Raw genomic sequence first — 18,157 nt, forward strand, 5'->3', positions numbered from 1 at the left:
TATGTATCTTACTTTTTAATCAGAATCGTCGGTCTGCGTGAAGATGGAAGCTCCACGAGAGCAGACATTCTGCCTGTTTTCTTTTCTTTTTTAAAGATTTTATTTATCCATTGGACAGACAGAGATCACAAGCAGGCAGAGAGGCAGGCAGAGAGAGAGGGAAGCAGGCTCCTTGCCGAGCAGAGAGCCTGATGCGGGGCTCGATCCCAGGACCCTGGGATCATGACCTGAGCTGAAGACAGAGGCTTTAACCCACTGAGCCACCCAGGCGCTCCTCTGCCTGTTTTCTTCACTGCTGATGTCCCAGAACTGAAAATATAAGGTGACACCGAACAGAGCCCTCCCTAAAAAGCCATATGGATTTTTATGGAGAGTTTTGACAGAGCCCACCATGCTATACTCTGGTGGGCTGAAAAGAAAGTTCTTTCGAGTGAAAATGTACATGGCTACTGCTTTTTCTTTTTCTTTCTTTTTTTTTTTTTTTTAGCAGAATTGTCTGAGTTTTCTACAATTTACTTTTGGCTTCCTGAGTCAGAGAGAACAATCTTTAGAAGGCTTAAGAGACATCTCAAACAAACAGGTCTGGACAGAGGATATTTTGCGAGGAGTAAATAAATCAGACACATGTGACTTGTGTTTCCCTCTAAATTTACAGAGATTTAACGACAAATGAAAAAAAAAATACTTTTCAGGCAGAATGAGTTTTGGGTTTCATTAAGCGTAACATGCTTTGAGAACTTGTACAAGACGTTCACAAAACAAAACATCACTACAGCAGGAAATATAATTCTCGCTCTTATGATGGCAAATAGCTGATTGTACAATCCTCTCCTGCATTCTAATTATAATAACACTCCATGCCAAAGGACCAATTCTTCCTGGAAATTTTCATCATCTCTTTGTGTCCACCTAGCACTTCCCTCAATCCACTTCTGTAAGGTGGGGAAACGATAGCTCAGTCAAGTGGCTATGACCGCATGCGGCTCAGCCAGGGCCAAGACCTTGTTCCTGGCCTTTCTGAGGCCACCCCTACTTCCCTTACCCTAAAGCCTCCCAGAATCAGCTTTCTCTCCCCCACTCCTTAAGCTTCTCCATTTCCTCGGCAACGTGGCTGATGTGCGGAGGGATGCTGTCATTGGGGTGGCCTGCCTTTACAGGGTGGTTTCGACCCTCAGAGTGGGCTGAAGCAGGGGGCTCAGAGAGCAACTAAAGGAGAAAACAATGCATTGGAAACAAAGTTTATACTCTGGGGGTCTTTCTTACTGGCCACTAACCCAACTAATTTTTTTCTCTTTCTATTTTAGCAGAAACGGGGGGGGGAAAAAAGGTCATGTCAAAGATACAAAACACTTCTATTCTTGGGTAGAATCTGATTTTAAGACCCTTGACTCCTGCTATTATAAAGACAATCCCATCCCAGCCCTGCTGCCGCTCAAGTATCTGGGGCCTGGCTTCTGGCCGAGGCCTTGTTTTCTGGCTCGGGTCTTTCTTTCTCTGTCCCCGCCTCCCTCAAAGCTTAAGGTTGGGGAAGGAGTGTTGGGGTACCGGAATCTTCAGAATTTTTAGCAAAGTGGGGTAAAGGTGTGGGAAAGCAGGGCCTGCGTGGGGAGAAGGGAGGAGATGACAAATTTATTTTGATTATTTGACATTTATTTATTTATTTAAGTCATCTCTGCACCCAAAGTGGGGCTCAAACTCATGACCCCATGATCAAGAGTCACATGCTCTACTGACTGAGCCAGTCAGGCGCCCTGGAGATGACAATTTTAAAGAGGGTTGCTATTTAATGGGAAAGGGAACACAATCCAACTTACAGAAGAAAACACTGGAGAATATTTTTGTGTCCTTGGAACAGACAAAGATTTCTGAAACAGGACACAGAAAGCACTAGCCACTGGGAAAAGACGGATAAATGAGACGTCATTAAAATGAAAGACTTTGTTCAACAAAAAAGCAAAAATTCAAGCCACTGTGGGAGCAGACATTTGCAATACCTCTATTTGACAAAGAACGGATATCTAGAATATATCAAGAGCTCCTGAAAGCAACCAGGGAAAGACAGACAATCTGATTTTATTCTACCTTTTTTTTTTTTAAAGATTTTATTTATTTATTTGACAGAGAGAGAGATCACAAGTAGGCAGAGAGGCAGGCAGAGAGAGAGAGAGGGAGACGCAGGCTCCCTGCTGAGCAGAGAGCCCGATGTGGGGCTCGGTCCCAGGACCCTGGGATCATGACCTGAGCCGAAGGCAGAGGCTTTAACCCACTGAGCCACCCAGGCGTCCCTCTAACTTTTTTTTTTAAAAGGTTTTATTTATTTATTTGATAGAGGGAGAGAGAGATCACAAGTAGGCAGAGAGGCAGGCAGAGAGAGAGAGAGGGAGACGCAGGCTCCCTACTGAGCAGAGAGCCTGATGCGGGGCTCGATCCCAGGACCCTGAGATCATGATCTGAGCCCAAGGCAGAGGCTTAACCCACTGAGCCACCCAGGCGCCCTGACAATCTGATTTTAAGACAGGCAAGAGACCTACAGAGCACATCCCCAAAGAGATTACCCCGATGTCACCCACTTAGCATGTGGAAAAGTCCTCGGCCTCATGGGCCAGCAGGGAAGTACAAGTCCCAAGCACAAGGAGATGCCACTACACGCTTATACAAAGACTGGGAGTAACAAGACTGTTGTCGGTGAAAGTGCAGAGAAACGATCTTGCCTCTCTTGCTGGGGGTGGGGGGAGGGGAGGGGAAACAAACCGCACAACTGTTTCAGAAATCTGTTTGGCACGATCTTGAATATGGGCACACCTGATGGCCCAGTAATTTCACTTCTAGGTGTAGATCCAGAAAGAATGAGTGCACCTGTGTTCCGAGAAAAATGCACGAGAACGCACCAGCACCACGTAACGACAGCCCTGAACTGGAAATAACTCATCTGTCCAGCAAGAGGGGAAGGGGCGGATAAATAATGGGTGTGATCCCACAACAGGTTCCAAAGGGTGAAGAAAATGAACAAACCAGAGAAGCCTTGATGACTTCGTATCATAGGGTAAGAGCCGGATGCAGGTATGACAGGTTTTGATTGTATTTATGTAAAGTTCAAGTGCAGGCAAAACTAACACAGCATTTAGGGATGCCTGCTTTTTGCGGAAAACCATGAGGAAAAGACCTGAGGACAACACTTGTCTTTGGGAGTGGGGAAGGGCTAGGATCAGAAAGTCACACAAAAGGTTTGGGGGAATTGACAATGCTCTGTTTCTGGAAGGGAGTAGTGGCGGCCTAGGTTTTCGCGTCATAACGGCCCATGAAACTGTACCTGCTATTTGGTGAATTTTTATCTTTGTATATGATATTTCATAATAACAAAGCTTACACTTCTGTCAAGCATTACTTCCTTGTGTAACCTTCCCAGAAGACAAATACTGTCTTGATAAACTGAAACTTTAAACGCAAACAGCTCTAAAGTAGCAGAAAAAATGGGGCCTTTGTGTCAATCAGGGAGAGGCACCCTCTTTGGAAAGGTGCTTCAGCCAAGGCTGTCTTCCCTGGACTGAGGCAGCCTGTTGGGCCCATTGCTTGCGGAGTCTACATCTCCTCTGAGCAAAGAAAAAGGTGTCCCTTCCACAGGAGACACGGACCTGCACTGAGGTCCACGGCTTGTTGGGTGGACTGGCTTTCAGTCCCACTTGGCACCACAGCAAACCCTACTACCACCGTGGCCCTCCCTAGGAGAACAGAAGGGCAACAATTAGACGCCATGCATATGCATGCACAGGACAAATATGGGCCCAGGACTGCTGTTGCCCAGAGCTGGCTGGAGGATGGCCAATGCCGTCACTCACCGCGTAGCCTTCTGTCTTCTTCTGGCACCATTTCAGGAGAGCGTTACGCTTGGAGCCTCCATATTCCCGGGCCAAGGCAGCCAGCGGGTCTCTTCTTTCCACGCTGGTTAGAAAGAAGAGCACAGAGTAAAGAGAAGATGCTAATGTTTAGAAGCCTCAAGTACATATGAGACAAATAAGTAGATTAGAAAAGCCAAAGTCTAGGCCCACCCAGGGAGACTCAAGAGAAACAACCAAATTGGTCACATTAATAGTACATTTTATTATGTCTCACGATACGAAAGAAAAATTAATTTGTACTTCTTGGCTATCAGAAGTCTGGAAAGAGGCTGGTTTTGTTTTTGTTTTTTTAAATCCATCTGTTGGCTCCGTCCACCTAGCCCTTAATTGACTTAAGTACAGTGCCATTTTAACTGAAGATGCTATAGAAAAAAACACTCCATAAGCTTCAAGGCTTCACCTTATCTACATAACATATAAAAGGAAGACCGAAAGGGCATTGAAAAACACCAGATTGGCTGGTGCTGGGAAGGAGATACCAGGTGATCATCAGTAAAAATGACTCAAAACAGGGTCTTTGCACACTCCAAAGGGGGCCCTCCTCAGTGTGTGCTACGTTAACTCAATTCTGAGTACCTGTTTAGCCAAAGGAAATGATTTTACTAATTAATACACAACAGCATTCTAATTCTCAGTTTGCTGTAGACATCTGTTGATCTTTACGCTACCTAAGATTATTCACATACTACCAAGGGATTTAAGACCACACAGCGTCTTCCACGATGACTATCGTGAACCGAGAATTAGATTCCCCCAGCGATGGAACAGCATGAAGGAGAGCAGGAACGAAACAGCTGATGTATCTCTGGAACATTCGCTGTTAATAGGCAATTTATGAGCATGTGCACCCCCGGAACAGCATGGGGAAAAGGGCGCTGGCCCCACACACAGCTGAAAATCCACGTACAACTTTTGATTTTCCCTGAACTTAACCACTAATAGCCCACTGGGGACAGGAATCCTTATCGATAACATATAGTTGATGAACACGTATTTTGTAGGTTATATATATTGTACACTATAGTCCTACATAAAAGCTAGAGAAAGAACATAGTAAGAAAATGATAAAAAAGAGAAAATAAATATATAATATTGTATTGTATTTATCAGAAAGAAATCCACATCCGAGTGGACCTGTCCAATTCAAAGCCCGTGAAACAGGAGTTACCCCTAGATGTGTGTATCATCAGAGCACATATGCAAGAATGCTCATAGTAGCACTTTTTATACTAAAAAACTGAAAACAGTCAAATGTACATCCTCAGGAAAATGGGAGAACGGCAGTGTATTCCTACAATGGAATACTGTACAGCAATAAAAACTGATGAATTACAGATGTATGCAATAACTTGAACAGCACGAACAATTTTGAAATAAAAAAAGAAAAAACCACAACATGTGTCCATGTATACAAAATTTTTAACTAGTAACGTATTGTTGATGTTGTTTGGGGATACAAGCATCCGCTGTGAGAACTGGGAAAGAAAAGCAAAGGACGACATATACCATAGTCAGAGACGGTGGTGGCTCTGGAGTGGGGCAGAGGGGGGGGGCTGCCAGGAGATTTCAATGGTAATAATAACTTTATTTTCCTCAAACTGGAAGGCTGATATCCAGCAGCATTGTTATTCTTCATACGTTACAAGCATTTTATTGTTACTGTTTTGTAACATTCTGATACTTAATAAAAATACTTTTTTTTTAAAGATTTTATTTATTTATTTGACAGACTGAGATCACAAGTAGGCAGAGAGAGAGGAAGGGAAGCAGGCTCCCTGCTGAGCAGAGAGCCCGATGTGGGGCTCAATCCCAGGACCCTGGGATCATGACCTGAGCCAAAGGCAGAGGCTTTAACCCACTGAGCCACCCAGGCACCCCCTTAATAAAAATACTTTAAAAAATATTTTATTTATTTGAGAGCAAGAGAGCGAGCACAAGTGGGGACAGAGGGGCAGAGGGAGAAGCCGACTCCCCCCTGAGCAGGGAGCCTGACACGGAGGTCCATCCAAGGACTCTGGGATCATGACCCGAGCCGAAGGCAGCAGCTTAACTGACTGAGCCACCCAGGTGCCCCTTAATAAAAATACTTTTAAAATATTTCTAGGAGTAATGGGATGATTGAGGACCTCAGCCACCTGAATTAAGGTAGAGAGATTTTTAAGAAAATGTCATACTTGCATTAAAATTTTTCTTGTGTAATTTGATGGCTGTTTCCCCTGCACCTGGTATATTTGTAAACTTAAGTCCCCGAGTTTCTGTGGTCAGAGTTGCTGTTAACTATGAAGTTATGTTAACTGTGCCTGTTTGTTACTTCATCGCTGAGAACTGAATTTCTAGGTCTGACAAACTAGGGAAGACTGAAATGCAGGTTTCGAAAAGAGCTTCTGTATCCATGGATGACCACAACACTAACAGAACAGGTTTCTTTAAAAAATAATGTTAACTAGATACGGCACTCCCTCCAAATTAATAATAATAGGATGAGAACTTCCAAAACAAGTGATTTCTATCCTGTCATTTGTTTGTGTCAATGACGTGAATACGAAAATAAAATAACACATTAATCACTAATTTAATCTTTCATGATGAAGGGTAATAATATAAATTGCATATTAACATACACATAGCCTTTTTGTACACGTTTCTGGCATAAAGAAAAGAGCAGTTTCAGGCTAGCACTAATTCTGGGCCTTAAAAGCAGTTTTGATCACTTAAATCTCCTGTGCATAAACAAGGCTAATATGTAGTATCTGAGGCTTTAAGTTCAATCTCTGAAAGGCATGACTTCATCTATTTGGGTCCAAATATACGCTACACCCAAAGACCTGCCAAGAGCTGAACTTATTCAGACTTTCATAAAATCCTTTACAATACCCAGAATGGTAGTTGCATGTCCGTCAAGCAGCCGTTACTCCCCAAGCAGCTAGTTCTGTATATTCGTCTGTCTACCTGTTCCCAAGCACTGGCTGGCCCGGTGCTGTGTGTGTAGCATGGCCCCGGGGCCCGAGAAAGAGACCGACGTGTGAGATGAAGATTTACTGTGTACTATAGCACAGCCTAAATACATGGGAACAAAGGCTCACACGACATGACAGTGCATTAAATACCCCGCATGAGCCTAAGACACGGAAGGCAGAGAAAGGGGGTGTTGGTGCCAGCCGGGTGGCTGGCTACCAGCCCGTGGAGGGTTTGACTTTGCAGGGGAAGCACTCAGGAGTGTGAGAGGACAGGAGGGAGACGATTCAGGCCGGGACCTTGTGAGTGGTCGCAGAAGCTCGTGTCAGCTGCAAAGGCTGAGAATGGAAGTGGCAGGTGAGCTGGGGGGGCCGAGCTGTGGGGAACGCAGGGAGCAGCACGTGGAGTGTGGGTGGAAGGGTGCATGACAAGTCAGGGGAGGTTTCTGAGAAGGTCTGCATGGGATGCACTTCCTGTTTTTGAAGACAGACTCCACATGGAGAAGCCACGGGAGAGCTGAGGGTGGGGAAGTGGCTGGAGGAGGTTTGCTGGGGCCTGGGGGAGCAGGAGCACTGAACAGGGAGAGGTGGCAGAGGCGGGAGCCACGCCGGGCCTCTGGTGGCCACCCTGGCCGTCTCTGTCGTCTCTCTCCCCTGCTCTCCCCCTCCCATCACTGCCAGTGTGCTTGTGATGCTGACTTCAAAGCGCCCCTCCATTCCTTCCCATATGTACTGTTTCCTGCACTGCTACTCAAAATCCAAATCCGAATCCCACAAACTTAATGGTTCCTCCCTGCTTTACCAGAAAGAGTAGAAACCTCTAACCTTGGCAATGGAGACCATTCACAAGGTGACCCCAACCTCCCTTTCTAGCAGTGATAATCTGAGAACCTGTCCGCCTCCCCAGCCCATACTAGGAGATGATGATGATGTGTCTGCCAGGGCCTGTCCTCATGAAGCCCCCAGGACAGTCTACCCAAACGAAACCGCCCCTAGCTCCCTGAATGTTGTGCAGGGCTCCTCACGGGAGCCCCCGCAGGCCTCCTGGCAGAAATGCTGCCCCCCTCTTTCCAGACTTCTCAACCCAACTTATGACCCCCCAAGAGTCTGCATCCACTTCTGGTTTCACGGCCCTATTTCATTTTGCACGGTCCTGCTGTCCAGGGCCCGCTTCCCAGTTCTATGTCTGGTTGTTTTCATTCAGGAAAAATACACATAAAAGTAAACTGAACATAGGTGGTGAAACAGAAGGAAGATTTCAAGACCACCAGCCCAGCGACGTCTCACTGTGTAAAACGTGATACCTGAGTTTGCTCTGTGGTTTCAAGCCCCCAGTGGACGCGCTCAGCAGCCTCGTGTTCCCGAAGCCCAGAGAAGGGGGTCTGCTCAGGGACTCCAGCGAGGGGCTCTTCCGGAGATAAGGGTTCGGTTTCAGGTCCTCACCCCTTCCCTTTAGAAGATCTGTGTGGAGAACAACATAGTCACCTATTCCTGAAGAAGAGAAATTTGACTGGTCACCACACTTTCTTCTCAAGTACAACAGAATTCTCATTGGATTCCTAAATATAAATATGTAATAAATGTAGGTTTATAGAGTTAAGTAAAAAAAACGCACATTGGGACATGGCCTTTTCTAGAAAGGATTCTCCAGGCAGGACTGACTACATAATTCACAGAGACTAATGCCAAATTAGCCCCTCATTCAAAAATTATGAAGAATTTCAAGATGGCACCCTTGGAGCCGTGAACCAAAGCCCTTCTACACCCTCTGCACAGTCCTACCCGCTCAGAGCTAGCCCTGTTCCCAGTAAAGCACTTTGTTTGAACTGACAGGCATCTGAGAGAGAGAGAGCTTGCTGGAAGACAGCCAGTGGGATTTTCAAGTCACAGGTGGCAGCAGGCAAAAAGCTGGGTACCAAGAATGGTAACGATTTTATAGGGAAAAAAAAAAAAAAGCCATTCCAGTCATAGGGTCTGGTTGGCTAAAAATAAGCAAACATAAATTCTTTAAAGACTCCTCTCTGCTGTTCTATTAGGAGTCAAAACAGGTTAATGAAACAGGCGGAATCCTCCGGATGGTATTTCCTGAGGACCACCAGAGCACAGATTGGGAGAAAACCTTGAGAGTGTCTGGTTTGTACTGACAAAGGCAACAGGAGCTCAGAGAGCAAGGGTGGCTTGCTCAACGCCACACGACAGGCCTCTGTGACCAGGCTGAGCCCACGGTAGCCTCCTATGACACCATAAATAGTCATGGAAGAAAACAATGCTTGTATGGCTAAGAGCCGCCAATTATGGGTAGCAAAGTGGGGAGTGAGGCTAATGAGCTTGAAGAGGAGAGGGAAAACAGTGCTTACATCACTAAAGAGAACAACAAAAACAGTGCATTAATCTCCTTTCAGCAGCTTCTGATGACCTCAATGCTGGCAAGGCTAACCCGAGCGAGCAGTCTTTACCGCGTAACTCTTTTTTAGTACAGTAAATAGAATCAGCTGCGTAGACAGGTGTCTGGTGGGGCAAAGGGGGGGCACTGACAAGGAATGGTTTACTTTGGGGCAAGAACTACTAGGGTTTGAGCGCCAGATTTAGCTTGTCAATTAAAACGACGGCTTCTTCGCACAAAAGGCAATGTGGGAGGGACAGAGAAGACACAAATATTGTGACCAAAAGCTCATGTGGTCCTTAAAAACATGGTTAAGATGGTATGTTTTGTGTTACGGGTATTTTAGCCACAATTACAAAAACAAAACAAAACAAAACAAAACAAAAATAAGCTTGCCTAGGAATACATCACTGTGCCTGTAACCAAGTTATCCCCGATTTTCCACTACATAGCAAGTGTAGAGAACGCAAATCAGGTGGGTTTCCAATACTCTGTTTTGACCTCCCTTCCACTTCTAGGAAGGGGGAACTCGTCTGCACAGAAAAAAGAGCCTGCTCTACTGGCTTCACTCACCCTTTCTGTTTTTTTTTTTGTTTTTTTTTGTTTTTTTTCTCTTATTCTCCTCTCCTTAGACAGTATTTCCTTCTTTATTTATTTAACACAGAGAGAGATCACAAGTAGGCAGAGAGGCAAGCAGAGAGAGATGGGGAAGCAGGCTCCTCGCTGAGCAGAGAGCCCAAGGACCCTGCAGGGCTCGATCCCAGGACCCTGAGATCATGACCTGAGCTGAAGGCAGAGGCTTAACTCACTGAGCCACCCAGGTGCCCCTAGCATTTCCTTCTTCCTCGGAGTCATTATTCTGACTCCAAGTCCTCGTATGATAAGCTTTTATCACTTCTTTATGACGTTGCTGATCAGAGCAATCCTCTGCCTTGTTACCAGAAGGCAGCATGGTAGAAAGAATCAGAAAAAATCCCACCCTGGTCCCACAGCTTTCTATCTACGCAGTCTGGATTTCTGGCTTTCTTGCCCTGCTAGAGGCACCAGTAAATAATTTGTTTAGTGTTCTTTTCATCTTTTCTGTGGCTTTACAGTAAGGACACAGAGTCCTACACATACATTTCTGAGGCATATACTCGGGACAAGCTTACCCTTCTGCTAATGTCTGCTCTCACAGGTGAACTGAGCAGAAAGGGAACAGAAGCTAAGGTCAAGGTCACCCCTTCCACTCAGCCCACAGCCAGCTGCGTTCACTCAGACCCTGGAGCGAACCTCTGAGGGAGACAGCACTATTTCCAACCCAGATATGAGGAAACCACAGCCCCGGCAGGTGGAATGATGGGGCCAAGAGGCAAGCCCACCCCCGTGTGCCCCGCTCTGTAACTGCGGCTTCACACCGGCCACCAGCACTCGAGGCGCAGGAGTGACAAAGCGACAGGGAGGATTGTGGATTCCAACCACGGTGTCACCGGCAGGGTCCGGATTTTACAAAATACCAGAGTAACAACAGGAAGAGGGCTACATTCAAAGGCAAAGACAGCATGAAAGAGGCATATTTTAGGAATTGTGGAAGCAAGAGACCTTCAGAATCAGATAAGATTTTTTTTTCTAAAAATAGTTACTTCTAAAGATGGTTAAGATATTCTCTTGAGATTCCATAAAAAACAAACAAAAAACTCCCCAAAGCTAGACATCTCTCCCGAACAGATGCGCACTGAGAAGTACAGTGGCAGAAGTAGGATCTAACAACCAAAACACAAACATGAGTCTTAAATTGTTTGGAATAAATGCCATCAACTATTTTTCTAAGCTCGGTTTCAGGCAAAGAAGAAAAGTAAATCTCACAAAATAAGAGGTCAAACGTATTTGCTGTTTTTTTAAAATTTTTAAATTTTTTATTTTTAAAAAATTTTATTTATTTATTTGACAGAGAGAGAGAGAGAGAGAGATCACAAGTAGGCAGAGAGGCAGGCAGAGAGAGGGAGGGAAGCAGGCTCCCCACTGAGCAGAGAGCCCGATGCCGGGCTTGATCCCAGGACTCTGGGATCATGACCCGAGTTGAAGACAGAGGCTTAAGCCACTGAGCCACCCAAGTGCCCCTGTTTTTTTAAAGAGTTTATTCATTTATTTGTCAGAGAGAAAGAATGAGACAGAGCACGAGCAGGAGGGAGGAGCAGAGGGAGAGGGAGAAGCAGACTCCGTGCTGAGCAAGGAGCCCTACAAGGACGTGGGGCTCGATCCCAGGAATCTGGGATCAGGACCTGAGCCGAAGGCAGACCCTTAACCAACTGAGCCACACAGACATCCCAAAAGCGTTTGCTGCTTAAGGTATTACCTGAGAGGGGAAGGTCTGGAAGATCCAAACGCTGAGTCACACCTTTGCTGGCCGGCCGAACACTGTTGTACGTTGAATGCCTCTAAAAAACCAAAGGGCACACCAGCATGGTGAGCTTGTGATACCTGATACGTAAACATGGTGTGTGTGTGTGCACGCGTCCATGCAACAGTTCTCAAGCTCATAGGAATCACCACGGTTAGCTTTTAAAACAACTTATTTTTTCAATCTTTTTTTTTTTAAAGAATTTATTTACTCATTTGACGGGGGGTGGGTGGGGAGAGGGAGAAGCAGACTCCCTGCTGAGCAGGGATTCTCCCCCCGCCCCCCACGTTGGGGCTCTGATCCCAGGACCCTGAGCTCATGACCTGAGCAGAAGGCAGACGCTTAGCCAACAGAGCTACCCAGGTGCCCCAGGGGTGGGGGGAGGTAATCATTATTAATCAGCTTTGTGAGTACCTTCCTGGAAAATTCTATGTATATTCTAGGGGGTGCGTAAAAACATTGATTTTTAACGGCCAACAGATATATGGAAACGTGCTCAGTATCATCGGGGAAGTGCAAATCAAAACCACAGTCATATATCCCCTCACACCTGTTCGGAGGGTCATTATTTTAAAAAACGAGAGAGGGAATGGCAAGTGTTAGCAAAAATGTGGAAAAACTGGAATTTTTGTGCACCGTTGGCGGGAATGGAAAATGGTGCATCCGCTATAGAAAATAGTAGGGAGGTTCCTCAAAAAATTAAAAATAGAGCTCCTGTACGACCCAGTAGTCCCATTTCTGGGCCTATACCCCAAACAACTGAAAACAGAATCCAGAAGAGATGTGTTGCGTGCCCATGTTCCTGGCAGCATTACTCACAATAGCCAAGAGCTCGGAACAAACTACCCGTCCATGGACAGATGAATGGGATAAAAAAAAATGCGGTCTGTATGCACAATGGAATATTAATCGGTCTTTAAAAGAAGGAAATCCTGGAACAAATCTGGGAGGACAGTATCTGTCAGGTTGGGCTGGACCACGTCTGTGGCAGTGGGAGCCTAAAGCGGCTGCTGCGTTTTGAGAGAAGCAGTAGTTCTAGGCAAGCCGTTAGAGAAAGTCTTGCCAGAAATATAAGTTCCTTTCACCGGCCAACTTTGAGATGTTCTGGGAACCTTTCTTAGAAGCGCAGTGGAGACCAGAGCTCTCCCTGTATTCAATTCCTTTCTGTGGGACGGGATGGGCTAGAGTGATTTCTGGTATCAGGAAGCTAAGGGTGATTGATAACGTTCTCCTACGGGAAGAACTTCTTAAGTGGGCGAAAACCCATGGAAGGAATTTCCCTGTACTGTTTTTGCAGGAAGGTGCATCAACAGAGGAGTGCTTAAACAGATCACTGCATGTCACAGAGCCTTTAAGAAGAATGCGTTATTTCTCCAAACACTGACAGTTGAAGATGTCTCTGGTATTTTCCTTCATTCATTCAACAAATATTTATTGAGCTTCTACTGTGATATGACTGTGTGCCAGCCACTGTTGCAGACAAGAGGTATAACAGCAAGCAAAACCCCTCTCTGTGCTGGATGTAGAGTTTGCTTAAGATTCCTTCTCTCTTTCCCTCTCCTGCCTCTCCCCCTGCTCACATGTGCACACATTTGCCCACTCTCTCTCTTAAAAAAAAAAAAAAAAAAAATCCATGCCCTCAGGGACTACATTCCAATGACAAAGTGAAATGAGTCAGTGTCTGAACAATGTGCAGTGTAATCCAATTTATAAAACTTTCTCTTCCTCCCTACACACACACACATTTTATGAGAGAAAAACACTTCTAGAAGGATTCACAACAAGCCATAAACAGTGGTTATTTCTGGGGCTAGGGAGCATGGAAGAGTTCTTAACTCATTCTTTCGTTTTTTTTTTTTTTTGAGATTTATTTATTTGAGGGAGAGAGACAGAGATAGCCAGAAGAGACCATGAGCAGAGAGGCGAGGGAGAAGCAGGCTCCCCACTGAGCAGGGAGTCTGACGTGAGGCTTGATCCCAGGACTCTGGGATCATGACCTGAGCCGAAGGCAGAGGCTTAACCCACTGAGCCACCCAGGTGTCCCTAACACATTCTCTTTTCAACTGACTAGAGCAATATGACAATAATCTAAGGCTAACAGAGGTCAGAATGATGGCTACATTAATAGATTACCCACTGGGTGGTGGCAGGAGAGAGCCTTCTGATTCGATGAAGATGCTTTATCTTGGTGTTAGGTACATGGGTGTGTGTATCCAGAAACATTCAAGCTGTATATATTTAAAAGGCGTGTGCTTTACTTTATACATGAGTCAGAGCCGGTGGTGTGCACCTGCTCACAAGGGTCAATTATTAAATCTTTAGGAATTTTGCAAACTAGTTTTCAACACGGCCCCTATTAAGATTAAACTATATTATAAGCAAAAGTAATAAATACTCAAAACTCCCTGCTTCCTATTTATTAGTCTTTCCACGATGACTGGGGTTATTTACACTTACTCCACCTGTTTTCTAGAAATACGTGATAAATGTCTCTTCTCAACTCCAGGTTCACTGACGTCAGGGAGCTAGCTGGATGCTGGCTACGATCGGAATACAAACCCAGGCTTTTACCCCCTGGCAAGGAGCCAGCTGTTAAATGTTTTATCAGCAACCTCGTGTGTGTAGCTCAATGAATTTAAGTCAAAATGAAGCATGATCTGTTTCAGTTTCTTTAAAAAACTCAGTGATTATTATAATATAAGTAATTGCTTTACTTGGTTTTACATATGAAGTAGTACAAAGTATCTTCCAGGGCAAAAAAGTAAAAAAAAAAAAAAAAAAAAAGAAAGAAAAAAAAAGAAAAATTGAAAAGATCCCAAACAACAGGGGCGCCAGGGTGGCTCAGTCGTTAAGCGTCTACCTTCGGCTCAGGTCATGGTTCCAAAGTCCTGGGATTGAACCCCGCATGGGGCTCCCTGCTTGGCAGGAAGCCTGCTTCTCCTTCTCCGGCTCCCCCGTGCTTGTGATCTCTCTCTCACTGTGTCTCTGTCATAAATGAATAAAATCTTAAAAAAAGGGGGGGGACACGCCTGTGTGGTTCAGTGGGTTAAGCCTCTGCCTTTGACTCAGGTCATGATCTTAGGGTCCTGGGATCGAGCCCCGCATCGGGCCCTCTGCTTGGCGGGGAGTCTGCTTCCCCCTCTCTCTGACTGCCTCTCTGCATACTTGTGATCTATCTCTCTGTCCAAAAAAAAAAAACCAAAATCCCAAACAACATACACTGGCTGCTAAGGACACCAAAAAAGGGTACTTGTGAATGACGTTGCCCTTGGCTCAGCAGGAGCTGCTGAATGTTATTATAACATGGATAGTCTTGGTCTTAGAAAATGCAAAGAGGGGCGCCTGGTTGGCTCCGTCAGTGGAGCATGCGACTCTTGATCTCGGGGTTGTGAGCTCCCAGGTTGGGTGCAGAGATTACTTAAAAATAAAATCTTAAAATAAAAAAAAGAAAAGAAAATGCCAAAAGGCCAAGAAGCTCTGTAACACTTCCTTGAGAAAAATATCTAGTTCAATATCCACTTCTGGTAAAAATTACAATCTTCATTGAACTGAAAACTTCAGATGTATCTTATGGGGAACAAAATGTCATTAACAAATCGTATGAGGTTTACACGGTGTCTCTCTCAGAACTTTATTAAGCCTCAAACTGTAATTTTTTTAAAAAAGATTTTATGTATTTATTTGAGAGAGAGGGAGGGAGAGAGAGAGAGCACTAGCATGCACAAGCCACAGGGGGAGTAGGGAGGGGAGAGCAGAGACAGAGGGAGAAGCAGATTCCCTACTGAACAGAGAGCACGATGTGGGGCTTGATCCCAGGACCCAGAGATCATGACCTGAGCCAAAGACAGACACCCATCAAAATCGCAATTTTTCTTTCCTTTTTTTTTTTTTTTTAATTTATTTGACAGACAGATCACAAGTAGGCAGAGAGGCAGGCAGAGAGAGTGGAGGAGGCAGGCTCCCTGCAGAGCAGAGAGCCCGACTCGGGACTTGATCCCAGGACCCTGAGATCATTACCCGAGCCGAAGGCAGAGGCCTCAACCACTGAGCCACCCAGGTGCCCAAAATCGCAATTTTTCAATGGAAGTTTCATTATTACTATTCATGGCTTTTTTTTTTTTTTTAAAGATTTTATTTTTTTATTTGACAGAGACAGAGATCACAAGCAGGCAGAGAGGCAGGCAGAGAGAGAGGAAGGGAAGCAGGCTCTGTGCTGAGCAGAGAGCCCGATGTGGGGCTCGATCCCAGGACCCTGAGATCATGACCTGAGCCAAACGCAGAGGCTTAACCCACTGAGCCACCCAGGCAGCCCTGCTATTCATGGCTTATTAACAATGATGTTCAATATGCCTCAAAAAATACACCAAGTGGTTTTCACTTCTTGTTTCCTGAGCATGAGACAGCATCATGGATCCACGTGGCCTGGACCACCACCCACATATCCAAGACCCTCAAAATACCTGCATTGGGGAGACAGCAGCGGCGGGAGCGGTCCTTACTGGAATCCCACTCAGGGGACTTCTGGGGGCTTTATGGACAGAAATATTCTGTCCGGTTCCACCTGCCAAGAAAAGAAATGGGAACATTTCTATGTAGTTTCAGTTCCAAGTAGCAAAGAGTAGTTCCTGATTTGTTCCTATAAAACCATCCCATGCTGCTTATAATGGATTACATTTACTCTGTTGTCTTCTCCTCTGGACTAGTGTTGAACTGAGGGGGGGCAGTCAACTGAATGGGGGCTAGTCTTAGAGGTGGGACCCCAGGGGACAAGAAAACACACATGATGAGGTATCTACGGTAAGAAGGAACAGGAAAGTTCTTGCACAAACTATTATTGTTAACTCACTTCCCGTCTTCATGGACTGAATGTAGCCACTAGGCTTTTGCATCTTTTAATATTCGTGGTCTTGTCTTAATCTGAGCTGCGAACTCTTTTAGCAAAGACCACCAGGTACGTCCTAGCATTAGCTATGACTTCAGTCTCTCTACATGACAGGCATAACTGCTGTGGTTGAGAGAAGAAATACACTGCTATTTTGGACAGAGGTGTACTCGGTTTCCTTTATTTACTATATTTTTGTGTGTACAGTGTGTGTTTTTCTCATATATATAGTTAACAGCGAAGAAAGGTGAATCGGTGAGCCAGAGAGATGTTTCTAGAAAAAGCTGGGAATGTATCAAGATCAGGAATGACAGGTCAGTGCGGGTGGTTACACACAAGACCAGGCAGAGAAAAGTCTAAGAGGGGAGGTGAGGAAGGTCAGGGGTCCTGCCAGACAGCCAACTGCAAAGATTCAACACCTTGTTTCCTAGGAAACGAAGCCTCTGGTTGGCCCAGCTAAGAGGGAAGTGGTCGTGACCTGAGTTTAATGGACACAGCAGCAGAAAAGGAAGGTGGCAAGTCTGGAATTAAAGCTACGGGAGAGGTGGAGAGAAAGACGAGGTTTTGTTACGCGTGAGCCAGGCTCCTCACTGTCGTCTTCCTGCAGCGTCCGCCAGGCTGTGGCAAGTGTCTGGGATACAGTGGCTCCACGTGGAATGATCTAGACAGAGCCCCTGTGGTTGCATCCCCTCGGGGCCAGTGTTGGAGTAGAGACAGGTTTGATATGCAGGGCCATGGTCTGCATGCGAGTTCTGCTCATGAGATGAAATGATGAAATACCTGGCCGTCCCAAGTCGAATGACTTGATGAGGGACTTAACAGTGGTCGCAGATTCCGATGGCGTCGGAGACGTCCTGCTCACGTAGACGCCATGCCAGCGGCCGGGAGCCTCAACCCCGGGAGGCTCCGACTCTTCGTTCACGGGTCTGCATGGCAAAGAGCACATCCAATTGAGAAGGCGGAGGGTTCCCATGGGGGGCAGGGGGAGACACAGATAATGACAGATCTAAATCTGAAAGCAGGACCCCAAATTTTGAATCCCTCTTCAGGAAATAATATAGCGCTTGCTCTCAATTTTCATCAGAGACGTTTTCTTGGGAATGGCCAGAAATAGTTATTTTTAGAGGCAGAGTGACTTGACATTAATTCTAAATTTTTAAGATTTTATTTATTTATTTGATAGACAGCACAAATAGGCAGAGAGGCAGGCGGGGAGGGGGAGGGAAGCAGGCTCCCCGCTGAGCAGAGAGCCTGATGTGGGGCTTGATTCCGGGACCCTGAGATCATGAGCTGAGCTGAAAGCAGAGGCTTAACCCACTGAGACACCCAGACACCCCTTGACATAAATTAGTTCTAAAAAAAAGGATGTACTTCTACTCTACATATTGTAAATATATATATACATACACACACACACACACACAAGCATTATAATGTTATTTATTATACATATTTTAGCTATATCGTCCAGGGTGGATATAACAGATTGGCTTCTCAGAAGCTATATTCCAACCCCCATTTGGCACACAGAGGTTGGAAAGGTGTCCTCTCAGGACTCCCCTGTACGTAGGAGCTCGGATTTAGATTCTACCCATCACAAAGATGAGGACGAGACGAGGACGAGACCTGGATCAAGACCTGGATCTGGACCGAGTGAGGGGC

General features: G+C 45.6%; 1 protein-coding gene across 1 annotated transcript in view; it reads right to left on the reverse strand.

Moving 5' to 3' along the window:
• The window catches only part of LOC111139475 (sperm antigen with calponin homology and coiled-coil domains 1), a 195,031-nt gene that overhangs the window by 59,135 nt on the left and 117,739 nt on the right, over positions 1-18,157 (reverse strand). Inside the window, exons 7-11 of the mRNA XM_022491742.1 lie at positions 17,276-17,421; positions 16,074-16,174; positions 11,569-11,650; positions 8,155-8,311; positions 3,837-3,939 (exon numbers count right to left, since the gene is read on the reverse strand). Coding sequence (XP_022347450.1) covers positions 3,837-3,939; positions 8,155-8,311; positions 11,569-11,650; positions 16,074-16,174; positions 17,276-17,421 — 589 coding nt within the window. The remainder of the gene's footprint in view (positions 1-3,836; positions 3,940-8,154; positions 8,312-11,568; positions 11,651-16,073; positions 16,175-17,275; positions 17,422-18,157) is intronic.

This window comes from Enhydra lutris, unplaced genomic scaffold, assembly GCF_002288905.1.
Source record: "Enhydra lutris kenyoni isolate GAN:26980312 unplaced genomic scaffold, ASM228890v2 scaffoldscaffold109, whole genome shotgun sequence".
Lineage (NCBI taxonomy): Eukaryota > Metazoa > Chordata > Mammalia > Carnivora > Mustelidae > Enhydra > Enhydra lutris.